We start from the raw sequence: 16,577 nt of genomic DNA on the forward strand, positions 1-16,577 counted from the left end.
ATGCTGTGGCAGGGGTCCCACATAAGGTAGAGGAAGACAGGCACGTTGTTAGCTCAGGGCCAGTCTTCCTCAGCAAAAGAGGAGGATTGGTGGCAGATGTTAGCTCAGGGGCTAATCCTTCTCAAAAAGACACAGAACACAACTGGTGTTTGGCTGTTTTCTGTCTTTCTTCATGATTTTCTGTTAAGTAAGTGGTAATTATCAAAGCGACTGTCTTTTTCCTTATCTGTAGCCCTCCAGACTGCTGTGCGAAGCAAAAGCAGCAGCAGTGAGTGAGTGTAAAGGCGCGGACGGCCGGAGCCCAGGCCTGGGATCTGCTGGTCTTTTTCAGTCTCGCTGACTCGCTGCTGGGAGGCTGGCTGGGACTTGCAGGCAGTCTCAGTCTCCCAGAACTTGGCAAGATCACTCTGCCCTTAGGGAGCTGACCATTGCTGGGAGGAGACGAGCCGTCTGGGCTGAAGTCCAGCAGTACTGTAGCGATTCCTGTCTCCAGGCAAAGGCTCTCACTGTACCTGGGATGCGTATTTCAAACTGAGTGCTTCTAAGGGGGAAAGCAGGCACTATTGACAGTTCAGTTTGAACAACAGGCATTAACTGGAGTTGTCCTGAGCAAACCAGGACATGTGGTCACCCATCTCACAATGCAACATCCAGACACATGCTGAGCCTAAGCACGCTACTCCTGGGAGCTTCCAGAGAACTTATTATTATTTTTGTTTAAACTACATCATTGCACTGATACACAGTGAACCAGAGTTATGTTTGTGTGTTTGCTCGACTGGAATATAAGCTTCTAAAGATTAGGAGCCACGTCGTACTCATTTTTGTATCCCTAGTGCTTACAGGTCCTGGCACATGACTTTTTATGAAAGGTGCCACCACCAGCTGCCATTTAGGAAGCACCTTTGATGTGCTAGCCACTGGGAAAAGGACTCTCTCTGTGTTATTTTACCTAATCCTTTTTTATTTTACTTTTTTAATTTTTAATTTTTTTATTTTAAAGAAACTTAACCAAAGTAGGCATTCGATATTTGTGTTGAATAATGAGAAACTTTGCAGACCCAATGTATATGGCACCATAGGTCATTCTTTGAGAAAATGTACAAACTGAGATGGGAACCAGAAGATTAGAGACGAGCGCATGTCCAGATTTTTGGAAGGAAAAGTGGATTATGAATGCCCGTATCCTTGAGCTTGGCATAAATTCTATGAAAAATTCAAATAGCATCTTTTTTAATGGCTTACTTCTTTTTTCAAAGTGTTAACAGCACGCTAGTTGCCCACATGGGTTCACCAAGAACAGTTCCTGTCAGACTAAGCCTATTGGTCAAGATTTTTAGATACCCTTTTGGGCAAGATGTACCCAGGGGGGCCTGATGATGCGATTGTAGGTAGACTGTCAGCTCCACCCAGACAAGTCCGATTAACAGCGTTGATGTCAGGACCAAGGGAGTGCGCTGCCTTCTTCAGGGGTCAGTTCTGGGCTTTGTTCTTTTTGCATTTTTATTGAGTACATCAATGTCAGATTTTCAAGTGACCACGTAATGAAGATTAGTTAAGACTGAGTGACGGAGTGAAATCCTCAGGAAATCTTAAACACAAATACCAACAAATTGGATAAGAGTAAAATTCTGAAATATAGGCACCCAGACCTCAACTGCCCTGAATATATTTGCACCAAAGCCAGTGTCAGGGAACTTTGGGTGGCTGAGGCTCGCTATGGGTGAGTGGCCAAGGGGCTGCTGAGGGCCGCTGCTCCCCGTCCTCGTCCTTCCTTTTGCTTTCTGCATGGCTGTGTGGTGGGGAAGGGGCTGAATGGGCCGATGTTAGGAGTTGCCTGAAGAGGAAACTTTCTCATATTTAGCATTTTCCAAATATGGAATATGCTGTGTCCTCATATCTAGTGATTCCATAATACTGGAAAATTTCCTTACAGAGAGCCTGGCCACGTAAGAGAGACATTAGAGGTATTTTATACATCACATAATGAACTGAGTAAATGTCTTGTAAGGCTCCTTCCTGTTCTGGAATTTATGTAAGCCTTTGAGACTTCTCCATCCCAGTGAAGTATTGTTTGAGATTATAGTGTCTCCAGGCCTTATAGAGAGCCATTTACTGAAAGATGTCCCTATGGTTGGGGACATAAAATGTAGTTTACAATTTTAATTGAACCCTAAAAATACAATTTAAGAAAGAATATTAAATTCAAAAATGGAGTATACTATGTATTAACAGGTTTAATGTGAAAAAGATCTATAAGTACATTATAAAGAGTGGTAAAGAAGAAAAAGGGAAACTTTAATAAGATTTTCAATAAGTGGGACAAAATATGATACTGGGAATAAACAAGAGTTTGTGCAAGATTACCTCCCACATAAAATAGTTTTAAACTAGGCTGTGTATAATTTGGTTGTGAAAGTGCACACTTATAAACACATGTAAGGTAATTATAGCCATCAGTCTCTAGTGAGAATGCAAGACAGTGCGTGCTTTTTATTAATGTACTGATAGCACACAATCAAACGGCTTTGATGGGTGAACAACATGGATGATGCAGTATTTGAATTCTTTTCTACTTTATGCTAGAGTATATGATAAGATGCAACCCAGCACCTTTTGAGCAACTCATCATCCATAAGTTTTTCTAAAGATTTTAGTAAAGGTTAACTCCTACTGTGAAGATTTCAGCAGGTGCCCAGACGAGGAAGTGCTCTGGGAAGTGTGTGTCATTGAGTAACTTGTGAGAAGATGTATCTCGGTTTCAAGCTGTAATGAGGCAGCAGGGTAGTGTTGATCTTCCTGCAGCATTGCTCTGTCACAGCCGCAGCCCCGCCCATGCCTGCACTGGGAGTGATAGATCTTGCTTGCTCAGGACACTCATGTGCACAGTGATATCTTTGTTTTCGCCCCCCTCTTTGAGCCTCAGTGGCCTGTGTAATTACCTGCTCTGGTTGGCTGTTCAGGTCCTTCCACAGTGTGGTCCCAGCGTGTGTTCTCTGATTTACCTTTTTATTACTTCCTTACACTTAGACCTGTAGGTAAGTCAGGGGTGTCCGCCGTCTTCCCTGCTCTCCCACAACAAGCTACCTTCACCACCTCCTGCCTGTCAGATTCCTTCCTGTCCTTCCTGCAGACCTCCGAGGAAGTGTCACCGCTTTGCAAGTCCTCATCGTCCCCTGACCGCCGTCACCTTTGAGCTTGATAGCGTCGTCTCCCTGTCACACGGTCTTTCCATGTTCTACCGTGTGTACTTGCCCTGCCCCTCCTGTCGGATTGTGGTTCCTTTGTGAAGCTAACTGTGATAAGTAGAGATGATTAAGGGAAAGGCATCACAGTGCCGAGGAAGGAGCCCTGTCGTGGGATGAGCTCCGCCAGTACAGACCCTTGGGACAAATCATACCCCTCCAATACCTTTAACTTCAAAATGGGAGAACGGAACGTTTGAGGTTTGTGTCCCTTCTAGTTGTATGATTCTGTGAGTGTTAAAGGAGACCAGTGATAGATCACCTGGTTAAAGCATAACTTGAGGTGTAGTCAGTTTTTAAAGAAAATTTTTAATAACTGCTTGTAGAACTTGAGAGTTGTTTAGCTTCCTTATTCTCATAATAGATATTAATGCTGTTATCTATGTTGATTGGCCAACTAAAGCATAGCGAATGCCATCCTAGAGGCTCGGCTGTTGCCTCTGTTATTTAAAGGGGCAGGAAATGGGAGTTAACTGTAGGAGTTGGAAGCTAAGTGGTTTTTGATTTGGTTATATTCTGTGGAGTAGTGTCACCAGTTACAGGAAGATTGGCCAGGGTGCCTTCCACTGATAAAGGTTTTAATAATTTGAATGAAACATCTGTTCAATTTGAATCTAAGGAAATTACATTTTGTAAAATTGCTTTATCTAAGTGGACCTATGTTCTTACTTGTTAGAAAATTCTATTTAATAAATTATAGATTGCCTAATTTTATCCACTCACAGTCGACTGCATTCCTCACTTATTAAAAGGCAAATTCTATATGTGATGTTTTAAGTATCAGGAAAATTTAAAGCAGAATGATTCTCTTCAGACTGCTCGACATGTCTGAGCTGCATGTGAAGTATCACAAGGGTGACAGTTACATGAGGGAAAATGTGCTTCTGAGGGTCTCAGTTTACTGTTACCACATTTTATTCTATCCCTGCCCCGAAATCCTACCCAGATAATAGCATTTTCATTCTAGAGTCTGCTAAAATTTGACTTCAAGAAATTATGTACTTTATATGATAGTTAGATTTCAAATATCTTAAATAATTTTATCTTGTTATTCTTTGCAAGGTGCAACAGAATTGATATGCTATAGAACAAAGGTACCAATTAATAATTTGTATATTAATATTTTTGTTGTTGAAGGTTTTCTATCTTTGTAGCCTGAAAATATTTGATAAATAGGACTTCTTGTGTTATAGGCAAGTCTGGTAGAAATCAGATAGGTTCTTGAAGATTTTTTTCATTTTAGAAGGACTTGTGAGAATGGCATAACCTATTACATATCCGTTTGTTAACCAAAGTGTTTAATTGGAATTCATTTTGGGAGTCCACTTATAGTTCTCCTGTAACATTAACCTGGTTATATGTATCAAGCTGTATCTGTATTTGTATTTATATCTCTAAGTTCTTTATGGAAATAAAGAAAGAGAGCAACAAATACATTTTGCTTTAGAAACTAAGTAGACTTCAGAGTGACTGTTGAGACAGGGTTTTTGGGGTAAATGCAGAGTTTTCACGGTAAATGCTTCTGCTCCCTTCTTGAGAGATCTGGGTGATTTAAAGGCTATTGCTTTGCCTTGTTGCTATGGAAATTGTAATGAGGGACACGAGGAAGACTATTCCGAACTTCCTATCTTACTTCTTGAGACTTGATTTTAATAATTTTAAATGTTTCATTTTTGAAATGCTGGGTTATACAATGTGGTAAAGAGATTTCTTATTTATTATTTTGACTGTCTCTTCCAAGTCCACTGTCTGAGACCACCCATAGCCTTCCTCCTCAGTCTTGTCAGCCTTTAGAACGTCGCGGTGTGGGGCGGTCACGGCGGTTGCGGCCGTGGACTGATAATGGCTGGAAGTAGGACCTTTCTGAAAGAGGCTTTGCCTCTCAGTTTATTGGTGGTAGTGTTGGGCTTAAATGTACAGTATAATGGAGTAAAACGCGGTACCTAGAGACTTTTAGTTTGTGTTTTTTAAACGTTGGGTCTGTCTTCGTTTGGAGGATTGTTCAATTTAGAGGATTGTTTTAGAGATGTTTTGAACCCTCATAATGACACTATATAAGCAAAGATTTTTTTTTTATCCTCCAAGTCTCTATTTTTAGATACGTTTTTAGATTACTCATCCAAGACTAGGAAAATAAATACTTTCTTCCTGTCATTTTACACAAAGATCTGTAACAATAATTGTAAATATAAATGAGAATTAATTTTCAGTTGTTATTGGAAAGTCACTTAAAGAAATTATATACAAAATTATTATCTTTTTATGGATAGTTAGCTCTGAAAGATTAAGTATTATTCTGACTGTTATTTCGGGACGACTCCTTACCTGTGTAGTTTGGCGCTTTATGTATCTGTCCTTGAATTTTCTCTTAATATGTTTCAAAGTAAAAGTAAATATTGAGGCTAACGTCTTTTGTTTACTTTCGTGAGCAAAGCAGAGTACCGTCTGAGTTCGGTGTTGTGGCTCTCACTGATGCGTGTGAGGTAGAACCTGGGTCACTGTGCAGACGGGAGAGTGAACTCTGCGGTTCTCTCTGCCGCGCGCCAGCGTGCTCGCGATGCTGCTCAGCAGGATTTGAGGAGGAAGGATACTAGACTATGTTTAAAGTAATAACTCTTTTGCCTTGTTGATCTGTGGAACAATGTTTGAGATGCCAACTGTAAGGGTAATCCTTATCTAAATTGTTGAAATCCATCTAGAATAGCTAGCTCTATTTGGAGTACAGTCGTGTGTCACTTAACAAGGGGGGCACATTCTGAGAAATGCCTCGTCAGATGATTTCATCCTTGTGTGAGCATCACAGAGTGCACTTTACAAACCTAGATGGTCTCCATACCGCACACCCAGGCTGTGTGGGACTGATCTTATGGGACCACCATTGTAATGCAGTTTGTTGTTGACTGAAGCATCGTTGTGTGCCGTGCGTGACTGTGGTTGGTAAGGTTTCAGGCATAGGCATTCCTCACTCAGGTAGCTGACACGTCGTAGGAGGCAAGGAGCAGCTTGTCCTTAGAGCAGTCTTTCTCAACCTGTGACTCTGGTCAGAAGTGTGTTGTCCATTATGATCCAGCCTGCGTGTGCTCCCATGTGTCACAAATGTGCAAAACAATTCATGAATACTTAGTTTTACTTTGTGTGGTGCATTCTGTTTTCTGTTTCATTTTCTTTTAAATGCCAAAAAAATTTCTAGTTGTAATCTGTAAAATAGATTTCAAAACCCACTTGTGGGCACACCTGCAGCTGAGGTGGGAGTGCTTCCCAGAGGACATCTGCTTTTTGGATTTGTCTTTTCCACCGTTTTCCAAACAATGAGTGGGTCATTTCATACTCAGCACTGTTTTAAAATGTAGTTCTAATTTGGTGGGAAAGTAGCTCAAACCAGAATGCGAATTTGACTTGTTAAAAAGAAATCATTTTAGCCTGCAGAGGTTCCAGATTCTTAGACTGCAGAAGGTGAATAGGAAGCAGTCCCTCACAGGTCTGGTTTCTCTTCCTGGCCTCTTTCCATGGAAGAAGATTCAGTGAGATACTACACCAAAGAAAGAGTTCTCATTTGAGGGACATAAATAAGTTTTAGTTATGCCATCCCTGTTTGGCATATAATATCTGAGCCTCAGTTAATTTGCAGAATGAATGAGTTTGGCCAAATTATCTGAAGTTATTTTCAACTTTAAGGCTTTCTGCTTTTAAATTAAATCAGTGATTAGATCTTTAAGTGCCCACTAAGCATAAGACACACAGTATTACAGCAGGGGTGTGACCAGTGAAGGCTGGCCCCCAGAAGCTGCCAGGATCCTGCAGGAGTATTTGAACTGTATGTGCTCGTGGCCACTTCATCCTCAGATTCTGTTGCAGATTTAAGTATTTATGGTAACACAGCTTGTCAAGTTAAAAAAAAAAAAAAGGAAGGAAATTCCAGCAGTTTAACTGTTCAGTTGAAAAGAATTGCTTACTTTGCTGCTCTCAACTATGCTTTCTTTGAAACAATTTTGCTAAGAAGGTAAGTGTTAGTTCTGTTGGAGTTTGAAAAGTGGAAGAGAATGTGAAATGGGTTACGTTAAACTTCTGAGAAGTGTGTATAATTACAGACGGATGATTCTGTGTTTGAGAAGGTCGTTAAAGCATTGATGCGTGGGTGGTGAGCTACTCGGCTGAAAAATAATCCTGAAGAGACAGTAGTGGCTAAATACAAGTAAGGGTAGATGTGTGTTCTTAGAAATTATTCATCTGTCGAGCTGACAAAAAACTCGTGCAACAACTGAGGGAGTTGTCTGTAGCTTAGAAGCAGTGGTCTTGGAGGAATGGTTTGAGGAATGAATGAATGTTTTCTTTTCTTGGTGTAAGAAAGGTAGGCTTTGTATTCAATGGAATATCATTCAGCCATAAAAAAGAATGAAGTCTTGCTATTTGTGACAGTGTGGATGGACCTTGAGGGTATTATGCTAAGTGAAATAAGTCAGACAGAGAAAGACAAATACTATATGATCTCACTTATGTGTAGAATCTAAAAAAACCCAACAAAACAAAACAAAAAAACCCCAAATAAACAAAAAACCCCTGAGCTCGTAGATAGAACAAACAGATTGGTGGTTGCTAGAGGCAAGGGTGGAATTGGGCGAAATGGGTGAAGGGAGTTAAAAAGTACAAAATTCCAGCTATAAAATAAATAAGTGCTGGGGGTATAATGTACACATGGTGACTATAGTTACTAATACCGTATTGTATATTTGAAAGTTGCTGAGAGAGTAGATCTTAAAAGTTTTCAGCACAAGAAAGTAAAATTTTGTAACAGTGTATGGTGATGGATGTTAACAGACTTATTGTGGTGCTCATTTCACGGTATCTAAGAGTCTCGCATCACTGTGTTGTTTACCTGAAGCTATTGTAATGCTGTCTGTCAGTTAGACCTCAATGAAAATAGAGAGGTGGGCTTTTGAGTTGAGAATCCTGTAGATACAGGTCTTTCCATGCTGTCCTACACGTTGTTTGTATAATGAGATAGGGAGTTTGGAATGTGTAACTGTGACTTGGGCTCCGGAGGACTAGGAGAAGAATATTTATAAAATGTTGCTGATCGTGTACATTCAGGAGGGAAACAGATCAGGTGACATTTCATCAGGCTTTTCTTGGTGCAGTGACGTCTCGCTTGTCAGCAGTGTGGCTGGTGGGGGTGGCATTGTGCTCCTGGAGACTCCAAGGCCTGCCCAGCCTGTGCCAGCAGGCGCATGTCAACAGTAGCTAGCAGAGGTGAAGTGCGGTTCCTAAAAAAGTATAATTTCACATAAAGGATTTAAATGGTTAAGAACAATTATATTAAGATGTAAATTTGTATATTCACTCTTTTGGGGTCCTAATATGTAAGGTTTGTCATTTCAAGTTCAGTGATCATGTTTACTTGTTTTTTATATAATAATACATGCTGTAGACTTCCTTACACTATGCCTCCTATGCTTCATCACGCTAACTTTATCAAAAATACACAAAATTAATTGGGGCTTAAAAGCCTTGTCCAGTTTATTTAAGAAAAATTAATCTGATTATTTACTTTAAAGCTGCAGAAGAAAGAAGATCAGCAATTGGAGCCTAAAAAAAGTACCAGCCCTAAAAAAGCTGCAGAGCCCACCGTTGATCTTTTAGGACTTGGTAAGTAATAAAAAATACATGTCACCATTACAGTTAAAAAAAATTGAAACCTTGACTTGAAATGAGTATGGTGGCTTTATCATCAGTTTCCCAAAAGATACCTGTTAACTGAATTTGAAAATGGTATGATTAGTTTGCTGAGTTCCCAGAACAAAGGAAATGTGTAATAAAGGAGCTGGTGTCTGCCAGCACATCTTCACTGAAATATGAGTAATGAGTTCCTTGGGGAAGGAAGAAGTATCAAGTAATCTTCAGAGGCTTGGCGGACTGGACATTGCCACACTGAAATAAAAGGCGGATTCTTTTTGCTTCTCTCTCTTTATTTAGTTTTGTTGCTGGAGGAGGGGGTTCCCTTAACAAAATAATTCTGGGGTAGCCTTATTGGAAAATTTAATTTTGGTTAGCTGCAGCAGCTGCTTCATACCAGCTCTGGTGGCTAGACCTTTCACGTGTCTGCTGGCGCTGGGAAGCGCTTGTTGTAATTTCCCGCTGTGTGTGGTTGCGGGTGGGGCTCTGGGCCGTGGGCCTGGTGCGTGAGCTGGCTTTGTTCAAGGTGAGCTCGCACTGCGCTTGTCTACAAACACGTCGTCTTCCTTCCAAAGTAACTTGATAAATGGTTATTTCTAGTAATGTCTAAGCCTTGGAGCAGTAAGTAATGAAAACTTTTTTAATTTGGAGAAAGATTATCAATTAAAAGAGAAGAATGAAAGAGAGTTGAAGGGTAGGGTTGAACTTCATATATGGTTTTTCTAAACATTGTCCTAGTTCTTATTAAGTAAACTGTTTTCCATTTTAAGAATTATGGATGAATGTTTTATTCATTTCTTAGGAAGCTAGTATATCATGCAAATATACCCCCACAAGGTAAAAGTCTTTTGTGGTGGTGAAAATGAATAGTATATTAGAAATATTAAAAATAACTGAAATTTTGAAAACAGGGCTTCGGTCCAAGGGCTCCAAATATAATTATGTAGAATTCTAGTCATTGTAATTCCTGTATTTTATTTCCTTTGCTGCAAACGAGAAAAGAAAAAGACTTATTACCGAAGTGAGAAACTGTCTTACTGAACCACGTGGGTCTTTCTCCGCACGGCGGCGTCTCTTTTCCAGCCCACGTGCCTGGTGGACACGCTCGGAACTTAGGAGTGTACGAGAGAAACTGGACCTGCCTCTTACCCGAGGCTCGTGCGTCATTATGCAGGTGTCTGTTAGGTGTCTGCTGTGTGTCCAGCACCATTGTAGGCACTAGGGAGCTAGCTGTGAAAGGAAACGGCTACAATACCTGATCTGGGAGCTTTCGTTCTCTCTGGGGAGACGGTGATTAAACAGTTAAGAAAAATGTCTCATGGATGCTATGTGGTAAGTGCTACAGATAAAGAGAACAAAAATGAGTAGTTGTGATTTTAAATAGGGTGGCCAGGGCAGCTCACTGAGTGTCACCGGAGTAGAGACCTGGAGAAGTCGAGGCTCTGGACGAGTGGGGCGGGGGCATCCTGAGGTGAGAGGACAGCAAGTGCAGAGCCCTGGAGGAGTCGGGGCTCTGGACGAGTGGGCGGGGTGTCCTGAGGTGAGGGGACAGCAAGTGCACTGGCTCTGCAGCAGCAGCGTCCTTGCTGTGTGCGAGGACCACAGGTATGACGGGGTGCTGGAGCCGGGTGGTCTGAGGGAGAGCGGTGGCGGGGTGGGGGGTGAGGAGGCAGGTTGTGACAGGACTTCAGTTTCTACGCTGAGTGACCTGGAAACACACTGGCGGGATTTGAGCAAAGAAGTGTGTGATCTGACTTTAGTTTTTGAAGAATTCTTGTAGCTGCTCTGTTAAGATGTGTGGTAGCAGGGCTTACAGTGACAGAGGGGAGAGATGACACTGGCCTGGAGTTGGTGGCGGCGTGGAGCTTGTACGCAGTAATCAAGTTCTGGATGTGCTTTAGACAGAGACCAAGGATGTGCTGACCAGATGAGATGGGAGGATGTTTGCCTTTGAGAGGGGGCCTGTAGGACAAGCACACCTGATGCTTCAGGACAAGAAGAATTGCTGCAGCCCTGTCTTGAGTAGCGGGAGGGCGTGGGGTCTAGTAGACAAATGGAGTGACTGCCTCAGACACTCCGCTGTGGCTGCAGCCGCCCTGCGTAGTGAATGACCCCCAGAGCTCAGCGCTCACGTCGGTAGGCGTTTCTTCCTCTTACTCCCAGGGCCGTGGTCGACTAGGGCCTCTCCGCCAGAGCTTCATTTGACGTTTCCTGCCTTCCAGGCTGTTGCTGGGACCGCTCACCCACAGTTTCACTGTCACCTGTTGTCTCTAGTTTCCAAGCTCCTATAAGTGTTTCCTTGTCTAACGCCCCCTAGTCTCAAAGTCAGTACCACAGCTTTTAGGGTGTGCTGGTGGAACTGGTACCTCTTCTGGTATCGGTTTCTGTGATGGTCAGTGACCTGTTGCCGCCATGCTGCCTAGCAGACAACTCCAGACTCTCCGTGGGTTGCATCGGTTAAGGTTTATTTCTCTCACGTGTGGTCTGCGGGTCTGCTGAGGCCGTTCTCGTTTAGGCAGTGGGAGGTCTCAGGAAACAGTGTCTGTCGGGAGAACCGGGGTTCATTTAGGGCTGGAGGGTGAAGGCAAGCTTGAAGAAGAGGTTAAGGATATATAGGGGATTTGCTGGTGACTGACAGTTTTAGATCAGACGCTGGAAGAGTTCCAAGGTGGCAGGTGGAGGTGAGGTCAGAAGGAGGACTCTCTGCCCGATGGAGGTTTACAGTGGATGTGCAGATGGTGAACGTGGCGCCGCAGTGTCAGTTCAGTCCTCCCCCGAAGGTGCAGAGCCTCCTGCAGGCTTTCCGTCTTGCTGCCGTCCCTTGTGCGTGTGCACTGTGGAGCATCCGGGCCCTGTTGGGCGCTGCGGCCAGCAGCCCCTCGGGCCCAGAGGGCCTGTGACTGGGGCTGGCCTCGCGTGTCTCAGGGTCCAGAAGGCGTCTTGCAGAGAACCAGGCGTGGTCTGGGCAGTGAACGTCGAGCTCAGGATGGATTCACTGCTTGAATAAAATTACCTGTTCTTACACTGTTCACTTTTCAGCCAGGGGCATTTCTGCCTAAACATTTTGTAAGTTTTGTTTTAAGTTATTTTAAATACTGAACTATATAGAGAAGTAGATAGAGATTTCCTCAGTTTTTTCTTAATTGAGAAGCTCGAAGGAACATACACAGTTGGGCAGGTTTTAAAGTTTTCTCATTCATGCTTATATTTCAGGAAATAAAAGCTTTAACTTCTCGCAATGGCCAAGTTAAGGTGGATTGACAATGCTAGTTAAATGTAGTTATCAGTATATAACCTACTCAATTATCTTATAACGTATACTCCAGTTTAGTGAGACAGATGAATACTTTACCCTTTTTTCCTCTTAGTTTTTTTGTTTCTAAATGATTTCCTGGACAGAAACAGACTGAAGGATAGAACACCCACAGAAAGCACTGTGTTCCTTTAGAGCAGAGAAGTCCCGCAGAGAAATCCCTCTTGCTCAGAGTCGACGTGCCGTAACATAGACCCAGTCTGGAGAGAGCTGGCTGAAAGAATGCTGGACCCCGCAGCGTGGCCTGGCAACCCCCGCGTCCCGTGAGCCGTGCGTGGACCAGGTCAGGAGGGTGCCCGTGCAGGTGTGCGCACCCCCGGTACTCCAGCACAAGTGCCCCAAGCGGTTTTATAGTCTCTCATGTTTTTCAGACCTGGTTTAAAACCTCATGAAAACTTGTATTGTTTCTGCTCAGAGGAGTATGTTCAATGAACTAATATAAACTATTATCACCCTTTCAAAAAGGAGGTTTAGGAATTGGCTTTATTTTTGTGTAGCCACATCTGTGGAGGAAAGAAAATGCAGGCAGGTGAACACATTGCTGTAAGAGAGCTGCAGGAGGCAGATCCTGGCAAGTGGCCCCCAGTCCATGCTGGGGAGAAGCGGAGGGTGAGTGGCTGGGCAGTTGGGAGAACTGGCATCAGAGGCAGGAGGAGGAGGGGGCTCGGTGACATCTCAGACTTCAGAGGTGAGCAAGGAGGGGCAGCTCGTTGGTGGTGCTGACACAGCACGGAACCTCTGAAGACTGTGCCGATGGACAGCACAGCAAAGAGAGAAGATAGTCGTCGCCCCTTATCTGCAGGGGCCACGTTCCAAGAGCCCCAGTGGATGGCTGAAACTGGATAGTGCCAAGCCCATCTGTACTGTGGTTTTTCCTAAATGTACATTCCTGTGATAAAGTTTAATTTATAAATTAGACAGAATTAAAGATTAACAGCAATAACATAACAAAATAGAACAATTACAGCAATATACTGTAATAAAAGTTAGCGTAGATCTTAGCAACCTCAGCATATGGTTTTTTTTCTTTCCTCAAGTCGAGAACTTTCAGCTTTTTACTTTATGCTTCTATTTGGATATCTGAATTGCCAGCATCACTGCTTTTATGCTTTGGGGCCGTTAATAAGTAAAATAAGAGTTCCTTGAACACAGGCACCTGGTCGATCTGGTAACCGAAATGTGACTCATGGACGAGAGGCCTGTCCAGTGTGGAGCCGCTGGACAAAGGGCTGAGTGGGTCAGGGTGGGATGCAGTGGGACGGTGAGAGATTTCACCATGCTGCTCAGAAGGGCACGGCATGTGCAATTTATGAATTGTGTATTTCTGGAATTTTTCATCTAATATTTTCAGGCCACGGTTGACGGCAGGAAACTGAAACCGTGTAAAGTGAAACTGTGGATTAGGGGCCTACTGTATTCAGGTGTTGACAGGAGTGAAAATGACCTGTGAGTGAGGCCACTTCTGATTGCAAGTGTCTGAAAGCCTGCACGTGGCTGAAACAGCAGGCCATGGGTAGTTCCTGAGAGTCCACAGGCCCGGCGGTGCAGGGCCAGCAGGGGTGCAACAGTGAGGTCAGCCGCTGGGCCCCGTTCCTTCTTCCCGTCCTGCCACCCTTGTCCCACCCTCATCCCAGCACTGGCTCCAGCCTTCAGGCTTCTGCCTCGTGGTCACACATGGTGATGCAGCCACCCCACCTCGTCTTCACAGGACCACAGCCAAAGGGTGGTTTCCCTTCACGGGTTTCTTTTTTCAGGAAGGAAAACTCTATCCGGAGAATTCCCCAGCAGAGTTCTCAGGGTCCCCTGGTCAGAACGGGACCATGTGACCTCACTCTGGTTGCAAGAGAGGTGAGGAAACAGGATCCAGCCTCTGGAGCGGGAGCAAATCTTGTTGGCAAGAAGCGCCAGCCGGGGCGCAGATTGCATCGTCCTGGAGCAGTCCTTCAGGGTGGATGAACCTTTTACACACACACATGCGTGCACACACACACGCACCACACACATGTGCGTGTGCACACGCACCTTTTCCCTTTCTGTTTTTGTTAACAGACAAGAAAACCGAAGCTAACAAAAGTTAATTCCAACGCCCAGCCTCTGGACGGTGGAACTGGGATTCACACCTTGGTTTCTCTGACTCCACAGTCCAGCCTCAGCTCTTAAGATGGGCCAAGGTATTACTCAGGTGTTAGTTAAATCAGTGTCTTGTCACCTTAAGAAACAGATAGTGCTTGCTATGTGCCAGGCACTGTTTTGTGTGTTTACAGATGTTTGTTCATTGAATCTTTGCAACAGCCCTAAGGTTGGTGAACTAGCATTATTTCCATTTTACAGATGAAGAAACTGAGGCACAGAGAGGTTAGGTAAGTTGCCCAAAGTCACACAGCCACTACATTACAGAGCCAGGCCCATGTTCTTTTTTATTTTATTTTATTTTTCCGTTTTCTCCCCAAAGCCCCCCGGTACATAGCTGTATATGTATATATGATTTTTAGTTGTGTGCCCTTCTGGTTGTAGCATGTGGGACGCCGCCTCAACGTGGCCTGACGAGCGGTGCCATGTCTGTGCCCAGGATCCGAACCAGTGAAACCCTGGGCCGCCAAAGCAGAGTGCGCGAACTTAACCACTCGGCCACAGGGCGGCCCCAGGCCCATGTTCTTAATGATTACACTGTGTTGAGCTGTGATAGAAGATGAAGCTCTTGGGCATTGGGCCCATTGTTGTGCTGACAGCTGGCAGCATTGTGTCATGAGAGGAGCCCTGGATCTAGAGGCAGCACCTGTGTTTGTCTGGGCTCCACGTCTCCATCTGGGAAATCCTCTGCGACTGATGACCAGAATAGACAAGTAGATAAGCGTGAAGCACCAGCACGGTGACTCGCACGCAGTGCTGTGTGGAGACCGTAACCTGCACGTCAGTTGGAGGAGAGCAGTGCGAGGCAGCTCGGGCCTTTGAAGGGGGAGCGGAGGGCGCCCACCTGTGCCGAGCGACGCGGACGGTGCTCCTGCTGGGCCTGTGAGGCTCGCAGCTGCCAGAGAGCTGAGGAAATTGGGGGGCCTCGGGAAATCTAGTCTGTCACCATTTTTCAAGTATTAAGAAAGAAATTTCTTTTATACAATTTGGAATTTCATATTTATGTATTTCTTGCTTTTTGGGACTTCATAAATATTATATATACAGAGAGAGAGACATTAAAAAACAATCAGTTCTATGAGGTTTACTCCTTAAGCCACTTCTCAGCCATCTCGGACAGCAGCTCTCAATGGGTGGGTCCCCGGGGGCCGTGGCGCTGTGGGGTCATCCTGCATTCCTTAGGGCGGTCCCTGCTCCAGAGTCGGCCGGGCTGCAGGAAAATATGCAGCATGGAGGGCTGGGGAAGGGAGGGACAGACAACAAGAGCGTGAAGATCATCTTTTAAGGCCACTTCCATCATTTCAGTAAATTAGCCTAAGTAACTCTGGTTTAGCTGTAAGAAAAGTTAACTAAAAAATAAAAATAAATAGCTTCGCTTAACTCTCAGGCACCTATTTTTTTTCAAGCATTTGAATACAGTTTGAAGCTTGACAATTTTAACATGCTTCAAATGGACATTTGTGACTTGAATTTACAAAGTAACGCCCAGGAGAGTTTTTCATTTTATAAAAGCAAGTTGTATTTTAATACAGAGGAATTTCAAATAACAGATTTATTAAGGAAAGAGCATTAAATGGTTTCTTGAGTAGAAAATAAGAAGGGTTCTTTGAGTAGCATGAAGATTTATAAAGCTTTAACGAGGAGGAGTTTTGCCATTAAGGTGAGCATCGCTGCGTCTCACGGAAGCAGCCTTCTTTAGTCAGAGCTGCTTCCACTTTATGTTCATCCCTTCCCCGGATGACGCCTCAGCAGTTACGATGAATTAGATGTGGCAGTTGTCATCATAGCCAGGGTATACTCAAGCCTGAATGTTCACGCTCAGTCAAAAACGGTAACGAGAAACATAGCATCCATTTACTTACCATATTCTTACCTGCCTTAAACTGGATTAGTGATACATCACATCTCATGTTGCTCTTTGACCTTTTTTTATTATTTGTGCAAATAGATTATAACCAGCTAATGCCTCTGACATTCAAGTAAAGGATGAACTCAATTAGTATTCATTGAGCACCAGCAGAGTTCATGGAACTCTAGTAAATACCAGAAGATGCAGCCTCGATTCTGTCTAGGAGTGCAAGTGGGGGATGAGGTTGCAGTGTGGAAACTAGGAGAAAGAATTATTAGTGAGGAAAGAGATGGGATTACGTTAAGAGAATTGGTTACGAGAATTTAGTTTGAAATCTGGAGTAATGCTGAAGTTCCCAACTTAAATTTTA

General features: G+C 43.8%; 1 protein-coding gene across 5 annotated transcripts in view; it reads left to right on the forward strand.

Annotated features, from left to right (window-relative positions):
* The window catches only part of SMAP1 (small ArfGAP 1), a 159,291-nt gene that overhangs the window by 125,942 nt on the left and 16,772 nt on the right, over nt 1-16,577 (forward strand). For all 5 annotated transcript variants that reach the window (XM_070584886.1, XM_070584885.1, XM_070584887.1 and 2 more), the window contains one exon: nt 8,798-8,888. In XM_070584886.1, the coding sequence (XP_070440987.1) occupies nt 8,798-8,888 (91 nt within the window). The remainder of the gene's footprint in view (nt 1-8,797; nt 8,889-16,577) is intronic.

Source organism: Equus przewalskii, chromosome 19 (genome assembly GCF_037783145.1).
Source record: "Equus przewalskii isolate Varuska chromosome 19, EquPr2, whole genome shotgun sequence".
Lineage (NCBI taxonomy): Eukaryota > Metazoa > Chordata > Mammalia > Perissodactyla > Equidae > Equus > Equus przewalskii.